This window comes from Athalia rosae, chromosome 3 (assembly GCF_917208135.1).
Source record: "Athalia rosae chromosome 3, iyAthRosa1.1, whole genome shotgun sequence".
In the NCBI taxonomy this organism is placed as follows: Eukaryota; Metazoa; Arthropoda; class Insecta; order Hymenoptera; family Athaliidae; genus Athalia; species Athalia rosae.
This window is the reverse complement of record NC_064028.1, coordinates 7,616,841-7,633,015: the sequence shown is the minus strand read 5'-3', so window position 1 is coordinate 7,633,015 and position 16,175 is coordinate 7,616,841. Positions and strand designations below refer to the sequence as shown.

The window sequence follows — 16,175 nt, the reverse complement described above, 5'->3', positions numbered from 1 at the left end:
CATGAGCGTCGTACACGTGAAACGAACCGATGGGAAAATTTTATAATTCCAAATAGGAAAGGTCGTTGCCTTGGCAACCTGTTAACTCGAAAGCTCGAAACATTACTTTAAAATGAAAAAGAAAAAGCGAAGTCACCTGTCCCGCTACCCTTGCAGGGTCGGGAAATTTCACATGCATACCTGAACATATTCGTCGTTCGAAAGCTCCGTGTACTCCACCGCGGGACCCAGAAGAAAAAAAAATCCGAATAACAAGGATTCTGCTCATCGAACGTTATAATTTTTACCGCTAATAAATTGGATTTTTCTTGCCCCGTTGATGCTCTACGTTCAACTTTTCTATCGTACGATACGAAACGTGCATACCAGTGATAAAGTATCACGAATTTGTCGACCTAGTCGTCTATAAAATCTATATCAGAGAGAGAGAGAGACGTATAGAGAGAGAGAGAGAGAGAGAGAGAGAGAGAGAGAGAGAGAGAGAGAGAGAGAGAGAGGGAGGACCGTCTATTTCATTTTAAATAAGTTATGGTCAGTTCGCCCGCGGTATTGACCACGGTGAGTTTGGATCGCGTTCGTACATTCGTTCGTCACAGTCATTGATTGACCGGCCATACTTTTTGGCTGTTCTTCCGTGCAGGTCACTTCTGATGTACCCCAAACATCACCTGGCCGTCGACCAGTCCGACCGAAAAACTCGGTTAAGTCTGACGTCGCGCTCCCGAATAAGTTTATTTGCTGCTCCTTTTTTATTTTTTTTCTTTACTTTTCTAAATTTCGATCGGGTCACGGAAGCTTTTCGTTTCATATCTAAGGATAAATCGAGTCGAAATAAAATAAGATAAAGAAAAATGAGTGATTTCGTCTCGTCGTTGAGTGACGCTTCGAAAAAATTTATCGCCGTGAATGCGATCGATCAAACTTGAAAAGTTCAATGACGAAAAAAGGAGGAATAAAATATAATATAATAAAATACAACAGTCGTTCGATCCTCGTTTTTGTTTGATTGGCAAAAATTTGTGCGATACAGTACCTCGTTTCCCTTTACTAGATCAATTTTTGTTTTTAGCTTAATCAATTTACGAATATTTTTTAATTCCCGAATCGTCAGAATGACGACGATGAATAAAGTTGTTGAATAGACTAGAAAACCGAGTTTCAAATGGGAGCGAAACTTCATCGTGCCAAACGTAATCTGAGATTTGTGCGTTTCACAATAAAAAAAAATACAATACACTTGTAACATGCCTGTTTTTGATTTATTTGGTGACAAATTCGTTTTAACATAGAAATTGAATGGACGAAAAAAAGTGTGATTTTTCACCGTACAGGCCCAATATCGAGCCATTTTCGCAAAGCTTTCGTATATTTATGCACCTATATCGATACGAAGATGACACACGCGCGTAAATATTTGATCGGGGCGAATATTACTCTGACGTCTTTGACATCGATCGAAGAAACTCGTGAATGGCTTGTTACTCCGTCGGAGTAACTCCGTAAACGATCCAAGGATGCCTCGAATCTCGCGAGACATTTTTACCCCCGAAATTGATAAAACAAATTGAGGGGGATTTTTGTGCGATATTATCAATCGAGCTCGATTAATTCGTTCTTCGTTTTCAACCTGTTCCAGGGCTCGGCAGATTCAAACTATTCTCAACCGAGTTCCGATCTTTCGTTGGACGAAGAAAAGGAGAGCCTGCGTCGCGAAAAAGAGAAACAGGCTCTCAATCAGCTCGACAAAGCGCGGGTAAGATTCCCCTGCACCCGTTTACTCGTTCATTTTACAGCCGACAATTCTGATCGCTTCATTGCAGAGCGTTTTCTCACTTTTCACTCTTCATTTTTTCTTCGTTATCTACAGACAAAACCGGTAGCGTTTGCGGTAAGGACAAACGTTAGTTATGACGGATCCGTCGACGACGATTCACCCGTTCATGGATCAGCCGTCAGTTTCGACGTCAGAGATTTTCTCCACATCAAAGTGAGTCCGATAATTCGTTACACAAATCGTTTCAAACCACAGTCGTAATATTTCCATTGTTCGATTTTCTATTTTCACTCCACTTCGATCTGTCACTCCGAAGATCGATGTACTCGTCGTAAAAACAAATTGTTCAAATATCGTGAAATCTTTGTTTCGCAATTATGAACATTCTTTTTTCGCTCGATGAGGTTGTTACGTGTAATTTATCGTTGTTTCCTTTTCTTTTTTTTTCTTTTTTTTTCTTAAAAACAGGAAAAATACGACAACAACTGGTGGATAGGTAGGCTGGTGAAGGAGGGTTGCGACGTTGGATTTATTCCTTCACCCGTGAAACTTGAGGCTGTCAGGTCTCAAGCGAGTGAAAATCGCGGTACAAAAGGCCTTTATTCTGCTAGGGGTGGTTCTTCAGGAAATCTTGGCGAAAGTGGAATGCCCTCCAGAGGATCTACGCCACCGACACCCGGTAATGTTAAAACCTAAATGGCGAGCTCTACCGAATTAGAATATACACAAATCCTATCAGCTTTTTAAATCAAATACTCAAACCTTGTTATTATATTCAATATCTTAATATAGTTGCTCCTGTTGCTCATGCAAATTATTTGCCCTGTCGTGTAAGGGTTTTATTTCGGGTATTTTCTTTTTTCTTTCGTCATCTCTTTTCTCTCCACATCTCGTTACTCATTTTTTTTTTATTTTTTTTTTTTATCCCATGTAAAATTGCAATGGGACAATTTACCATTGTATCAGATTCTAATCTTCGCGCCATTTTATTATTTACCGGGGGGCATAGCGTTTCCATTTAGAAATTAGGGGATGCTTTCCGCACGTACACGTGTGCGCGTGCAAATTGTGTAAGTATGCGTGCCACAATAAAGACCTGTTTTGAATAAGCTCTAATATCTCGGGGTCACGCTATTCCATCAAATTATTCTATTGTTTTAGAAACTAGAACAAATTACGGTACATGATAACACAATTTTCTGCCGTATAATAATTGAGCGGAAACGATGAATATACATTGCCGTTAAACTTATATCGTTAGACGAAATTGTTCTGTAATATTTGTTTACAAGACGACAGGTTCAATTATTATATTATTCTCATCGATTGTTGAATCGTTAAATCAGAGGAAATGATAGGTTTTCAGATTCATTCGTTCTTCTATTTTCCTTGTCCCGTTCAGGTGACGATAGCGACAGTGTGGGGAATACGAGACCAGGAAAAACCACCCTCACAACACCACCGGCGAAGGAAAAACGAAAAAATTTCTTTAAGAAGCCGGTAAGATTCCCGACACATCGGGTACTGAAGGACGGAAAAAAAGGAGAAATAAAAATTTAAAAGAATGAACACCGCCGGATTCATCGATCGATTCCATGTTGCTTGGGTTTTTCTTCTTTTTTCCTCTCTTTTTCATCCTGAAATAAAAATGAAATTTTCAATAGAACGAGCTTCGGAACTTGAAGATACATCGTAATTATAGGCTGTGAATGTATATTTTATGTTTTGAAATTTTATCTCATATTCAAAAATTTGATTTTAACCAATATAATGAATTCTGTTTGTCTCAGACGATTTAGAATAGAAAAACTGTCATTCTAATAGATGATTTTTCTACGTCTTTTTTTTTATAGCAGACAAAGCTTCAATAGATAACATACATCACTGTAACCGTTGTTTAATGACGTATAAAAAAAAGAGAAGGAAAAGTAAAAGAGAAATAATCAAATTGAGGAACGTGTGCTTGTTAAATACGCTTTTGTATAAAAAACACACTGAAAGTAAAATGCACCGTTGAAAAATCTTTTTTTCAACATAAGCATATAACGTGAGCCAAAAAAATAATTAGTTTATTAGGTAGAAATTTAATTGGTAGTCAGAATTCAATGGGATTAATAAAGAATTAGAGAATGAAAAAATGGAGAATTAGATGGATTTTCTAGCGAAATTATTTTCGATTAGAGATTGATATTTCGAAACAGATAATCGAAGAGGGAAAAATAGTAGATTTTGAGCATGTTAAAGGTTGAGGTTGGCATTAATTGTTTTCAATGTTTCAATGTTGCATTCCGTGCTAATGAAGTCCTACGTAAGTGAGACATGATATCTGCCTTTTTTGGTAGGTGAGGGGATATTACTTGCGAACTATTTTACGAATATGAAAAATGTTGGTGTTTTCAGGAGACAGCTACACCCTATGACGTTGTACCTTCGATGAGACCGGTCGTTCTTGTTGGTCCTTCGTTAAAAGGATACGAAGTAACCGATATGATGCAGAAGGCCTTGTTCGATTTTTTGAAACACCGTTTCGAACGGCGGTAAAAACAAACGATATTCTGATAAATGATTTATTCACGTCTTTGATTTTTGTCAGTTAATTCGTTTCTCTTCTCATTCTCTCGTTATAGAATAATAATAACGAGAGTAATGGCCGATATATCGCTGGCCAAAAGATCGCTCCTCAATAATCCAACGAAGAGAGCTATAATGGAAAGATCTACCAGCAGAAGTAGCTGCTTAGCAGAAGTACAAGCTGAAATAGAGAGGATTTTCGAATTGGCCAGAACTCTCCAGGTGATTATAAGGAGTAAAGAATTCGACGACACGACGATGAAAAAAAACGAACTCGTTAACGGAAAGAATTTTCTTCAAACGAATTTCAATGTCATTTCAGTTGGTGGTTTTAGACTGTGACACTATAAACCATCCATCCCAATTGGCGAAGACAAGTTTGGCGCCTACAATTGTTTATTTAAAAATATCATCGCCGAAAGTTTTGCAAAGGCTTATAAAATCCAGGGGAAAATCCCAGGCGCGACATCTCAATGTTCAAATGGTCGCCGCCGAAAAACTCGCCCAATGTCCTCCGGAGATGTTCGACGTTATTCTCGATGAAAATCAACTGGATGAGGCTTGCGAACACGTCGCTGAATATCTCGAAGCTTATTGGAGGGCAACTCATCCTCCGGTTGCTGCACCTGTTCCAAGGGCAATGCCCGCGCCCGACGCCCCAGTTGACACACTCGCCCCCCGTGTCACCCCTGGTGAGCTTTTTTCTTTAATTATCTTCTATCTGATTTATTTCTCTTTCAAAGGTACTTATAAAAAGATCTAACAGGGTGTTCCATTTTTCACGCATACGATCTGAGAATTACCTTCTTTTTTTTCTTAATTAAAATTTCCAACGATCAATTCGATCGAAGGAAAAAAAAGAATTTGCTCGGGGGATTGATAGAAACTCGAGAAAGTTTTACATTTCCCGTAAAAAAAGGTCCTGCAATTTTCGATGTGAAAAATTTATATTTTCCTTTAAAAGAAGAGTTAGTCTTTGAACACCCTGCAGTTCTCGTCATAAGCTAAAATCTTAATTAGTTGTACATTAGTCGATATTTTATTCGTTTAATATTCCATAGGGAGGGTAGATCGTTTCAATTAGTAATTCGTTGTAATTTCTTATTATCATTACAGTGAAAAAGAAGGGATGATCGGTTGATTTTTATGAATTATAGTATGCATAGATGTAATTGAATTCGCCGAATTGTGATACCGATAAATTTAATCTACTAACAATTTATAATATATGTGTTCCCATGTCAGGAGGTCATCACGAGGGCTACTACGGTCATGAGCCACGAGGTACTTCATCGTTAATTGTACCTTGAATGATTATTTTATTATAATTATCTAGTACAAGCGTAAATGTTATGAATCTCATTAGGCGTTATATTAGCTATAGATTCAGTGATAACGATTCATTTGGATTCGGATCAGCAGGGCCAAGAAATTTTGTAAAACGAAACGACAAAAAAAATTGAGGAAACTTAATTAGACCCCCATGATTCTAAATTCCAATCGTAAATCGATTCCAAATCGATCAGATCACTCCACGTTTACAGATTATACTATATCGATGTCGCATGTTCATATTTCTCATCTTTCTATATTTTACACTACTACGTTTTTCTTTTTACGTTTTTGTTTTTTTGTTTTTATTATCGGATGCCTACAGATCAGATAGAACAATTGAGTTAATCGAGTACCTGATTATTGACGAGTGTTGAAATGTCGGCAACTGAAATAGCCAGGAAAAATACTTCAGATATTTCGGATCACCAAATTCAAAATCCAACGTCAGATCAGATCTGGCTCTAGTGAATCTCACTTCATATCCGATTAGATCTGAAGAATATTTCCTGATAAACTCACGATCAGTTTTTTCATACACTTATTATTTTTTGATAAAAAAAAAAAGAAAGGACTAATTTGTTTCATTATTTTACGTACATGTATGTATCTTTGAAATTTCAGTCGCAATGCACGGATCGACACACTTGTATCCCGAATCGCTCCAGTGAGAGCCGAATAATCGCTGCAGCACTACCAACACTCTTCTGTTTCTGTTAGTTTCTAAGCTGTTGGAACAAAAAACAAAAGTCAAAAAGCTGCAACAACAACAAATTTCTATCTAGTTTGTTCATTTTGTGTTCGCTCATATGCTGCGGTTTCATTCATCTTTTATACCATCTTTATTTTTTCTCTTTCTTTCTCTCTCTATTTCTTTCTTTTCCTACAGCTTCATATTTTGCACGCTGCGCAGTTTATTTTTATATTTACGATAAAAAAAAAAACCAAAATAAATCAAATAAGATGTTTGAATGAAAATTTTGATGACGAAGACTGTAAAATGGCGATTCGTGTAGAAATCCGTTGGAAGAAGAAACCTTTTTTTTTTTTGAAAAAGATTTAAGAATCATCACAGTTTATCGATGCCAAAGACTTCGTGATCATTTTCTTATTTTTCAGTTAAACTTTTCGGCCGTACTCACCACTAACTCAATACTTTATCACGTGCACATAGTTTCCAAAACTTTTCTCTACCGCTATTATATTATGTGTAAAAAATAATTAGGGTGTTCAGGTAAAATATTTTCATTTACAGATATCTCAAGACGATCTGAATTCCCGTCAATCAATTTTTACCATCGCCCTATTTATTGAAACAAAAATTAACCAACATGATTAGAATTTATTTTTGATTTTCTTTTAGATTCTTCTTCTTTTCTATATTATTTGTTACTTATATTTCTATTTTCATTCTACTTGTTCTGAGCAATTCTAATTAAAAAACAAGAAAAACTATTTGCACCTTGGAATCAATATTATCTTCATATCTAATATTCTCTATTTACCTAAATATATAAAATAGATAATATCGATGTAATGTGAATCATCGTGATCTTCTTGAACTTGATCTTCTTTTGTTCGTATAAGTTTTGGAGGCGGTTGCTGCCACAGGGATCATCAGAAAACAGTTGAAGGTCACCTTAAATCGTGAAACCGAGAGTGAAACTGACAATGAGGTATCTGCATCTAAGCCAAATAGGTCCGGTCAGGGAATCAGTTAACCCGCAAAAAACCGAAAAAACAAACTCTCGAAATATGTGAATCTCGATCACAACGACCTGACATTCGATGACATTTACCCACCGAAAGTAAATTAGGACCACGTTTTATGTTAAAACCAAAATAAAAACTGGAGGTTCTTCAGATCATTAAAAAAAAAAAAAACCGTAGAAATTACGTGTGCAAGTATCGGCATCCTGCGCTATAAATTTGAAAAAAAAAAAAACAAAAAGGAACGATCGACGCAAATAAATTCAAAAAAATAACAATATACGCTCGGAGAAAGGGCGAAGAACAAAAAAATATGAGAAAACTAGAGAACGAAAAATAATCTTCTCGACTTCAACTTCAACATTATCGCAATATATTCAACTATAACGAGTCATTTGTCAGTTGAACGTGTAGTAAGTACTACGGGTTTGATGCATGGTCCAGATTAAAAATTTTAAAAACCCAAAAGAAAAATTTCCCCCCAACCCCCGCCGCCCTCAATTTTTAAAAATACGAGTCTTCATTCATTCAAAAATTATACTATCAAACATATTTGTTTAGCTATTATAATATAAAAATTTCCTTTTTTCAAATTTCATCTTTCACAATATAAATGTGCATATTTTATCAATCGATTTTTCTATCAAATTTTTCTGGCAAATTTTTCTGGCAATTTTTTCACGTCCTCCCCCCCCACCCGTTCACGCCATTTTTTGGACTACACATAGTACCTATATTTTTTCTATGAATTTATCACGGCTACTTATATAAATACCTAAAACAATTTTCATTATTGTTATTATATTATTACATAAATCTCACATAGATAGGATTAGAATAGTTTAATATCGATTTTTGATACGTAGAACCTTATATAAATTAATAATATATAACTGTAATATTCATTATCTTTCTCTTTCTCTTTTTTTGTTAAAAAAAAAAAAAATTATTACACAAATATGATGCTGCGTTTCGATTATTATTCGAAATGCATCATCTTTACAATCTATCGATCAACAAATTTTTTTGGGATTTATTCAATTTTCTAGTTTTTTTTTCGATTGATGTCGCATAGATAAAAAAAAGTTTCTCTCCATTTTTTGCTTCAACACGATTTTCTTCCGGTATTTTAGCATTACTATAAATAAATGTATATATTTTAAATAGTCGGTGATGGCAGCAGCAGCGTCTAAATACATACATACATATATCTATATTGCCTAAATACAATCTTTTTCAAATTTTTGAAATAACTATATTACATTCGCTTAATAATGTTCAATATGACCTTTTGACAGTACTTTATCATCTATCCATCTGTGTTTATTCTTTCATTGTTCATATTTTCGACAATTTATAAATCTCAATCTTTCGAAATATATATTCAAATTTTTTCTTTTACCAACGTTATTGTGATATCTGTACTTTCACCACTTGTGAAAAAAAATCGATCTTTTGATTACATTTTACATATAATTGAAATATTTTGTTTACTATACAATTTTACAGGGAACAAGAAAATTAAACCTAATAAGACAAACTTCTTTAAATCGATGCAATTATTGGTTTCGTCTTCTATCTATGCTATCATCGTTTTTTGAAAGTAAAACAAATCATTTTTCTTCTTCTATTTCCTTCATAATATCGAGCAGCTATTTTATCTTTTCTACATACATGATTCTTACAACGTTAATTTTACTATCGTTGTTATTACGAATATTTTTTCGTACTAAAATTGTTCATCCTTTTACATTATACTTATATTATTATTATATCGACTAACACAAGTTCTATTATACATATTATACCTGAACAAAATAATATTTTATATTATATCACTAATATTTCATGCACGTAATTCTGTGTGCGAGTGCAATTATTCTGTTTGATCTTTTCCTTTTTTCGTAACCATTACAAAAATGTTTGACGTGATATTTCAACTTTGAAAAAAAACCCAGAAAATCAACTTTTGCTTCGTTATTAATATTGTGTAACATATATAAGACTAACCACCCGTTGAGATCATTTTGTGTTTTTATTTTTATAGTGACATTTTGTATTTGGTAAATTTTCCTTTCAAAAATAGTTTAGAAGTTTCGAGAGCCGTTTGAAATCAGCTATGTGTTCGTAAAATAATTTTCAAATAATTTTCCAGAAAATCAGAAGTGAAGAAACTATGAAAAATACAACCGCGCTAGTCCACATGGAGTAGAATTTTTGAAAGTAAAAAAAAAAAGAAAACTAAATTCCGATGTCCGAAATCACGAATCGAAAATTATTTGAAAAACTACAACGTCTGCCTATGAAATTAGATTACTGCATCTTTTTTTTACAAGCATAAAAAAAATTATTATATATATAATCCATATATATATATAACAATACAATATTCCAATTTTTTCGGAATATCTAATCTTCGCAGCGACTGAAAAATTGAAAACAAAAAACAAGTAAAAAATCAATCAGCAGTAATGTCTGAAATTGTGAAAGAATCCATCATTATACGTCATACATTTTTTCGATCGCTGTCGAATGATTTCAGAAATATTTCTCTACAAAATCTAAAGACACGTGTTATCAAATGAATCTATTCTCTTGAAGAGCAAAAAAAAAGAGATCAATTAAACCTGTGATATAAATGAACGGATGAAATCAGATCATTACAGATCAATAGAAATTAATTCAGTGTCTCTAAGTTTTGTTGGTTTTTCTTCTTTTGTGGTTTTCTTTTTTCATTTTCGATTCAATTTTCATAAATTTAATTATTCTCTTCAAGCTTTCTTTTTGTTCTTGTTTGTTTTTTTCTTTAAATTTTTAGGTCCCTCATCGTACGGTGGTGGTCACGGGGGTCCTGGAAATCGTCGTTCGAGATTGGAGCGTTTGGATAGAGAAAGATCCGAGCAGGATTACCCGGAAGATGATCATTACGTAACGGGTAGTATCGACTACAATAACAGTAATACCGCATCAAGACGTCGCCACCCGCAGGACTCGCGAGCGCTAAATGCTATCTAGGAGCTGGTGCCCCGGGGCCCGCCTCTGCTACGCTGTACCCATCTTCGCACCACCGCTTTGTAATTAACACGAAGAACAGAGATTAAATAAATCAAATAAACAAACAATAACCGATAAACATAAAATATCATTACAAAACAAGAACAAGAGAAACGAAAACGAAGATAAATAACATTGAAAAGAGAAGAGAAATTGAAATTAACTTGAAAACATTATATCGATGTGGTTTACAAAGGAAAGGGATTTTCTTTTTTTCTATTTTATTCATCTGAGATACACCGTGGTCGTCGATGTTGGATCGAATTATGATATCTGATTCAATTTTTTGGCTAAAAACAAAGTAGAGGAAAAGAAGAAGTGAAAAAAGAAAAGGAAATCTAATACGATAGAAAAAAATGCTGTAAATGACGTCGGTTCATACGCATCGTCGGTGCCCGGAAAGACTCAGGGTGGTCAAACGGACCGTGGGAATCCTTGGCTTTGAAAAATTGATACGATTCTATTTTCTCTTTTGATTTTTTGTGGTTTTTGCAGTAGGACTTTATAAAACACAAATGTATATGGAGTGTTATCCGGAAAATCTAGTTGATTCATAGACAGGAGAAGGATGAAATGGGATTCCCCGAAATTTGAAGCCCGAGATTCTTGCAAGGTACTGCAATCCCGAATAATTTAAAGAATCAAAAAACTTAACTATACATAACATACTATACGGCTGTATTACGATGATAACGATAATTTGGAATAGTTGAAAACACCAAGGTTATCGATAATTCGTTCATCGTAATATAGGGTATACATGATATCCGGGTATGCCAAAAACTAAACAGAGCCCTGGGGCCCCATCCCTCCCCTCGCCCCCAGCCCCTGTGCCTCGCGACGCCAAAGAGCACGATCGTCCTTATCGTTGTAATTGAACATACATTATATGTAGATAATTTAAAAATTTTCCTCGTTTCTTTATCCTAATCTCTTAGAATGAAACGACAAGGATATGATTCGATTACTCATCTACATGCATATATGAATTTATATTCATTTCTGTCGAATAATTTTTCAATTTAGATCTTTTTTTTCATTTCATTTCCAAATATTGATATTATAACGTATTATTATAGTATATATATATATATATGTGTATATTTGGTACTAGGGCCCGACCCCCGCCCCCCAAAATAAAATAAATTACAAAATTACAAAAAAATTAAAGACAAAGCCCCGATCTACACAGCACGATATTATTGAATTATGAAAACGTATTCGAAAATTATAGAAATTCGTATACCTATTTCCTCCCCTTTAGAAAATCATACTTATGGAAGATATAGGGATATAAAAATAAATAAAATAAAAAATTCAGAGAGAACAAATATCTAATTATACAAACCCGCTATACTAATAAAGAATGACACAAAAAAGAGGACATACTATATACTCATACACATGTATAAATTATCAACAGAACAAACATAAATGGACCCCCCTCTATTCTCCTCCTTATATTTCGATGAAAAAATCTAGACATCATAATTTAATAAAATGAAACTCGCGAGTAGATATGTTATTCTAATCATTGTTATTGTTATTATTATTATTACTATTGATTTTATTCCCACATAATCAAATATGATTAAATTCATGTATAAATTCACAACACTGTATAATGAGCTTCGTAACATTTACCAAAAACCGTGAAAAACGAAAAAAAAAAAAAATTAAATAAAAATAAAACAATTAATTAGAACAATTAAATTGTGTTTTATTATTAACGATTATTATTATTAGTATTATTATCAATATTGTTAGAAAATTTGAGGAAATTAAAATAATTGATTACGAAAATAATTAAGTTTGGCTAATTATAGTAAATAAATATATATTATATACATTATACATAATGCGAAATATTATGTCGTAAACGATCATGATATGCAACAAAAGAGAAGAAAAAAAAAGAATTTACACAGCAAAAATCATTTATATACCATGCATATAGAAATTATGGGGTTAATAACTATATATACATATGATAATATATTATACATAGATATATAAATTGTAAATATTGTAAGAAAGAGAAGAAGAAAAGAAGGAAAGAAAGAAAGAAAGAATGACAAAAAGAAAGAACAATATACTAATAATTAAATTACATATGTATACATATATATATATAGAATACATGTTTTCCGCGGTAATACTCGGTTATTAATTCTATATTATAAATAGCAAAATAAAATAGAAAAATAAATTCATTTATTATTCAATAATAATTAGCAAACGATAAAACGAAATCTTTATAATACCTGATAACTAATTTGAACAGTCGCAGCTCCCTGTGAACAAGATGTATTATAGTATAACATTAATAATGATAACGATGGTACTATTATTCATCGTAGAAAAATAATAATAATCATCACAATTATTATTATTATTATTATTATTATCTAGTATTTTTACAGACAATATATAAATTTCTCAATTTATATATATGTATATATAAATATATTCATGTATTAAAAAAAAAAAGTTTCTTACAAAAAGGCGACGACTATGTCATATAGTTATGTGGAAAAGAGTAAATTATACGTATGATATATTTGAAATGAAAAAAGAACAACATTATAGTATCTATTCTAATAGATACGTAGATGAAAAATGATAATCTATACATATTGTCGATGCCATAGAAGTTGTTATTATAATTATAATCATTAATATTTATTATTGCGATGATTATTATTATTATTATTGTTGTTGTTGATATTATTATTGTTGTTATACATATTATAATTCAATTTGTTAAATTGACAGTCATAATTATATGATAATGGGAGAAAAGAGAACAAAATGAAAGCAAGAAATTGAATAAAATATTTAAAGAAAAAACGGAAACCGTATAGTTGAGGAAGGTTATTAATGAAAATACTAATACTGCTAATAAAATTATTTATACGTATTATGATATGTATAATAACTGTATGAGAAATATATCGCGAGGACGGAAAATAGAACGGAAAAGTTGTAGGTAGAAAAATTTATTTAAAGAAAAACTGATTTGATCATGAAACCTGTGTAGATATTCGAAAATCATTAAGTCACTATAGAAGGTATTCTTTGTGTAAAGAAAATAGATATATATAAATAAATGAATGAATAAATAGATAAAACGAGAATAAATAAATGAAAGAAGAATAAATATATAGATGGTGTAATTGAACCGCGAGATATTGCGAGTGTAACAGGAAATGAGAGAAGATAAATAATTGTATGAAACGCGATTCGCGTTGAGAAAAATTATTTGCATCGATAATAATCTGATTTTTCGTTTTATGATCGTTTTTATTCATTTACAGTATACGATCATTGCTCGTCTTCATTTCTCTCATGTTCTAATTTCTTTTTTAAATTTTATTCTGATTAAAATATTCTATTCATCGTCAAGTTTTATTTTTCTTTTTTTTTCATTTTCTATAAATTACACGTATACGTACACGACGAGGTATGTATATGAAATTAGAAACGTTCGTACATGTAATAAAATCAATTATATCTCTATAAAAATATCATTATCTCACGTGACAAAATTTCGCGAGTGTTAAACTTTCAAAAAATTTTTATATTCAGAAAAAAAATAAAAACTTTCGGGTTAAGGGTGCCCGTCATAGAATCGTCGTCGAACTAATCATGCGCACTGTTGAAAGTACACTAAAAAAAACTAACATTCATAATATTATCTATAATAAATTAAACAATCGCTAAGCCGAAGAGACAAAAATTGAAAGTGAGAGCGATCAAGAAGAGAGAGAGAAAGAGGGAGAGAGACGGACGTGACCAAATTATATACGAATAAATAATATGTATATTCAAAGAGAGAAAAAAAACGGTATCCTACTATAACAATTCGAAACCAAAAAATGAAAACTAAACTAAGAGAAAATAAAATAAAATAAAATCGGCGAAGAGAAATTATGCGATACCAGAATGAATGAACGAAGGAAGTAGAGGAACAGAGCGAGAGAGGGAAAAGAGAAAAAACTAAAACGAATAAAATAACTGAAAAAATTAATAAAAAAAGAAGGAACAAAACGAGTCATTCAATTATATATATGTATATTATATAATTATATCGACGTTACGTATTCTATTCGGCTGGTTCATTGGATCAACATAATATAATTATGTACACGAAGGCGAGGTTTGATGTTCAACATATTATATACATATATATGAGATATATATATTATATATAATGCATTTATATGGAAAGAAATTAAAAGCGAGGAAATGATCAATGAAATAAAAAATATGAAAAAATAGAAGACAGTTGAGAACCCACTTATAATATAATTTCGATTGTTGATCATAATATTATTCATTACATTATTTATGTGAAATATATACGTAGTTTGTGTATGTACGTACATACACACCGTATTACTGATACATTACACTTGTTGTTAGAACAATTATTGTCCTCGTTATGATTATCATTTATCATCTTTTTTTCTAATCGAAGGAATTGAAAGATAATCGATAAAATATGGGAAAAGTAAAACGAGGCACGACAAAAAAGAAAAAAAAAAAACGTCGTAACAGCGCCACTTAAAACAATTAGCAAAAATCACAGACATATATTTTGAAAAGGATCTTTGAGGGATGAAACGAAAAAATGAATGAAAGAGAAAAAGAAAACGACAAAAAGTGAGTAAGAGTAAATCAATAATAATTAAATGAATGAAATGAACGAAACATTTGAATACTTCCGCTCAAATTGTTAGCCCACCTATACATATAATATGAATATACCTATTATATACTTGCGACATGTATATAACTATTGAAAATCCTTAAAAAAAAACAAGAAGAACTATGAAAAAAGGGGGACAATTATTAACGTACGTGTAGGTATTACTATTTGAAATAATTTATCTCACACCCTGACGGCTCTATAATTAATAGTGTGTATTAAATAATTTTAAATTCCTATAATATACGATATTACATTATCGTACACCTATGTATTAACAACTCATGTTTAATCAGATGGGACTTGTATGCCGAGTATATATTATTATTATTGGATTAATAATAATTATCATTTTTATCTAAACTAATTGAAAGTGATTTTAACGCTATACATATACTTATAATATAGGTATAGTCATTATGAATGCTGAACTACACCGTTTATAACGTATAACATAAATCATAAAGAATTTCGCTGAGATTTTTGGTATTCGTATTTCGTATACATATTCATAAATAAAGATTATGAATAAATTAAATAGTGTATATTGATAACAATAATGATAACAGTAATAACAATAGTAATATTAATAATAATAATAATAATAATAATAATAATATATTGACGAAGTAATTATTGAACAGAAAAAATTTGTGGATAATTTTTTTGACGAATACCAATTTCGTTAAGTCGTTAATTGTTACAGTCTAGGAGATGATGATATATTTATCAGACGGAGAGAGAAATGAATAAAAAAAAGAATGGGCAGAATGGCGTATAGGTATAGTGCAGTGGCTTCGATGTTGATATTTCAATGCTGTGATGTGATCCTGATGAAAATTACAGAACAAATATTATTAATTTCCGAAACGAAATAAATTAGCAAACAGAAAGAAGAAAAATTAAAATTAGACAAATTAATATTTCTGTATTTACTATACTTATATGTATAATCCCGCGTCAACCTCTCATACTATATATAAAATATATCTATAGCCAGTATTATAAAAAATATAAATTACA

The 16,175-nt window shown here is 31.8% G+C and overlaps 1 protein-coding gene across 18 annotated transcripts in view; it reads left to right on the top strand.

Moving 5' to 3' along the window:
- The window catches only part of LOC105689977 (voltage-dependent L-type calcium channel subunit beta-2), a 59,440-nt gene extending 45,207 nt beyond the window's left edge, over positions 1–14,233 (top strand). For 7 of the 18 annotated variants that reach the window (XM_012407425.3, XM_020854598.2, XM_048652412.1 and 4 more), the window contains 10 exons: positions 1,637–1,753; positions 1,868–1,987; positions 2,243–2,453; positions 3,177–3,274; positions 4,077–4,082; positions 4,175–4,311; positions 4,402–4,567; positions 4,668–5,037; positions 5,591–5,629; positions 10,206–14,233. In XM_012407425.3, the coding sequence (XP_012262848.1) occupies positions 1,637–1,753; positions 1,868–1,987; positions 2,243–2,453; positions 3,177–3,274; positions 4,077–4,082; positions 4,175–4,311; positions 4,402–4,567; positions 4,668–5,037; positions 5,591–5,629; positions 10,206–10,402 (1,461 nt within the window). In that variant the 3' untranslated portion in view covers positions 10,403–14,233. Of the gene's footprint in view, positions 1–643; positions 1,205–1,636; positions 1,754–1,867; positions 1,988–2,242; positions 2,454–3,176; positions 3,275–4,076; positions 4,083–4,174; positions 4,312–4,401; positions 4,568–4,667; positions 5,038–5,590; positions 5,630–6,301; positions 6,462–7,264; positions 7,629–10,205 lie in introns of those variants that run through there. The other 11 variants (XM_020854599.2, XM_020854609.2, XM_020854601.2 and 8 more) reach the window with 9 other exon arrangements.
- The last annotated feature ends 1,942 nt before the right edge of the window (positions 14,234–16,175 follow it).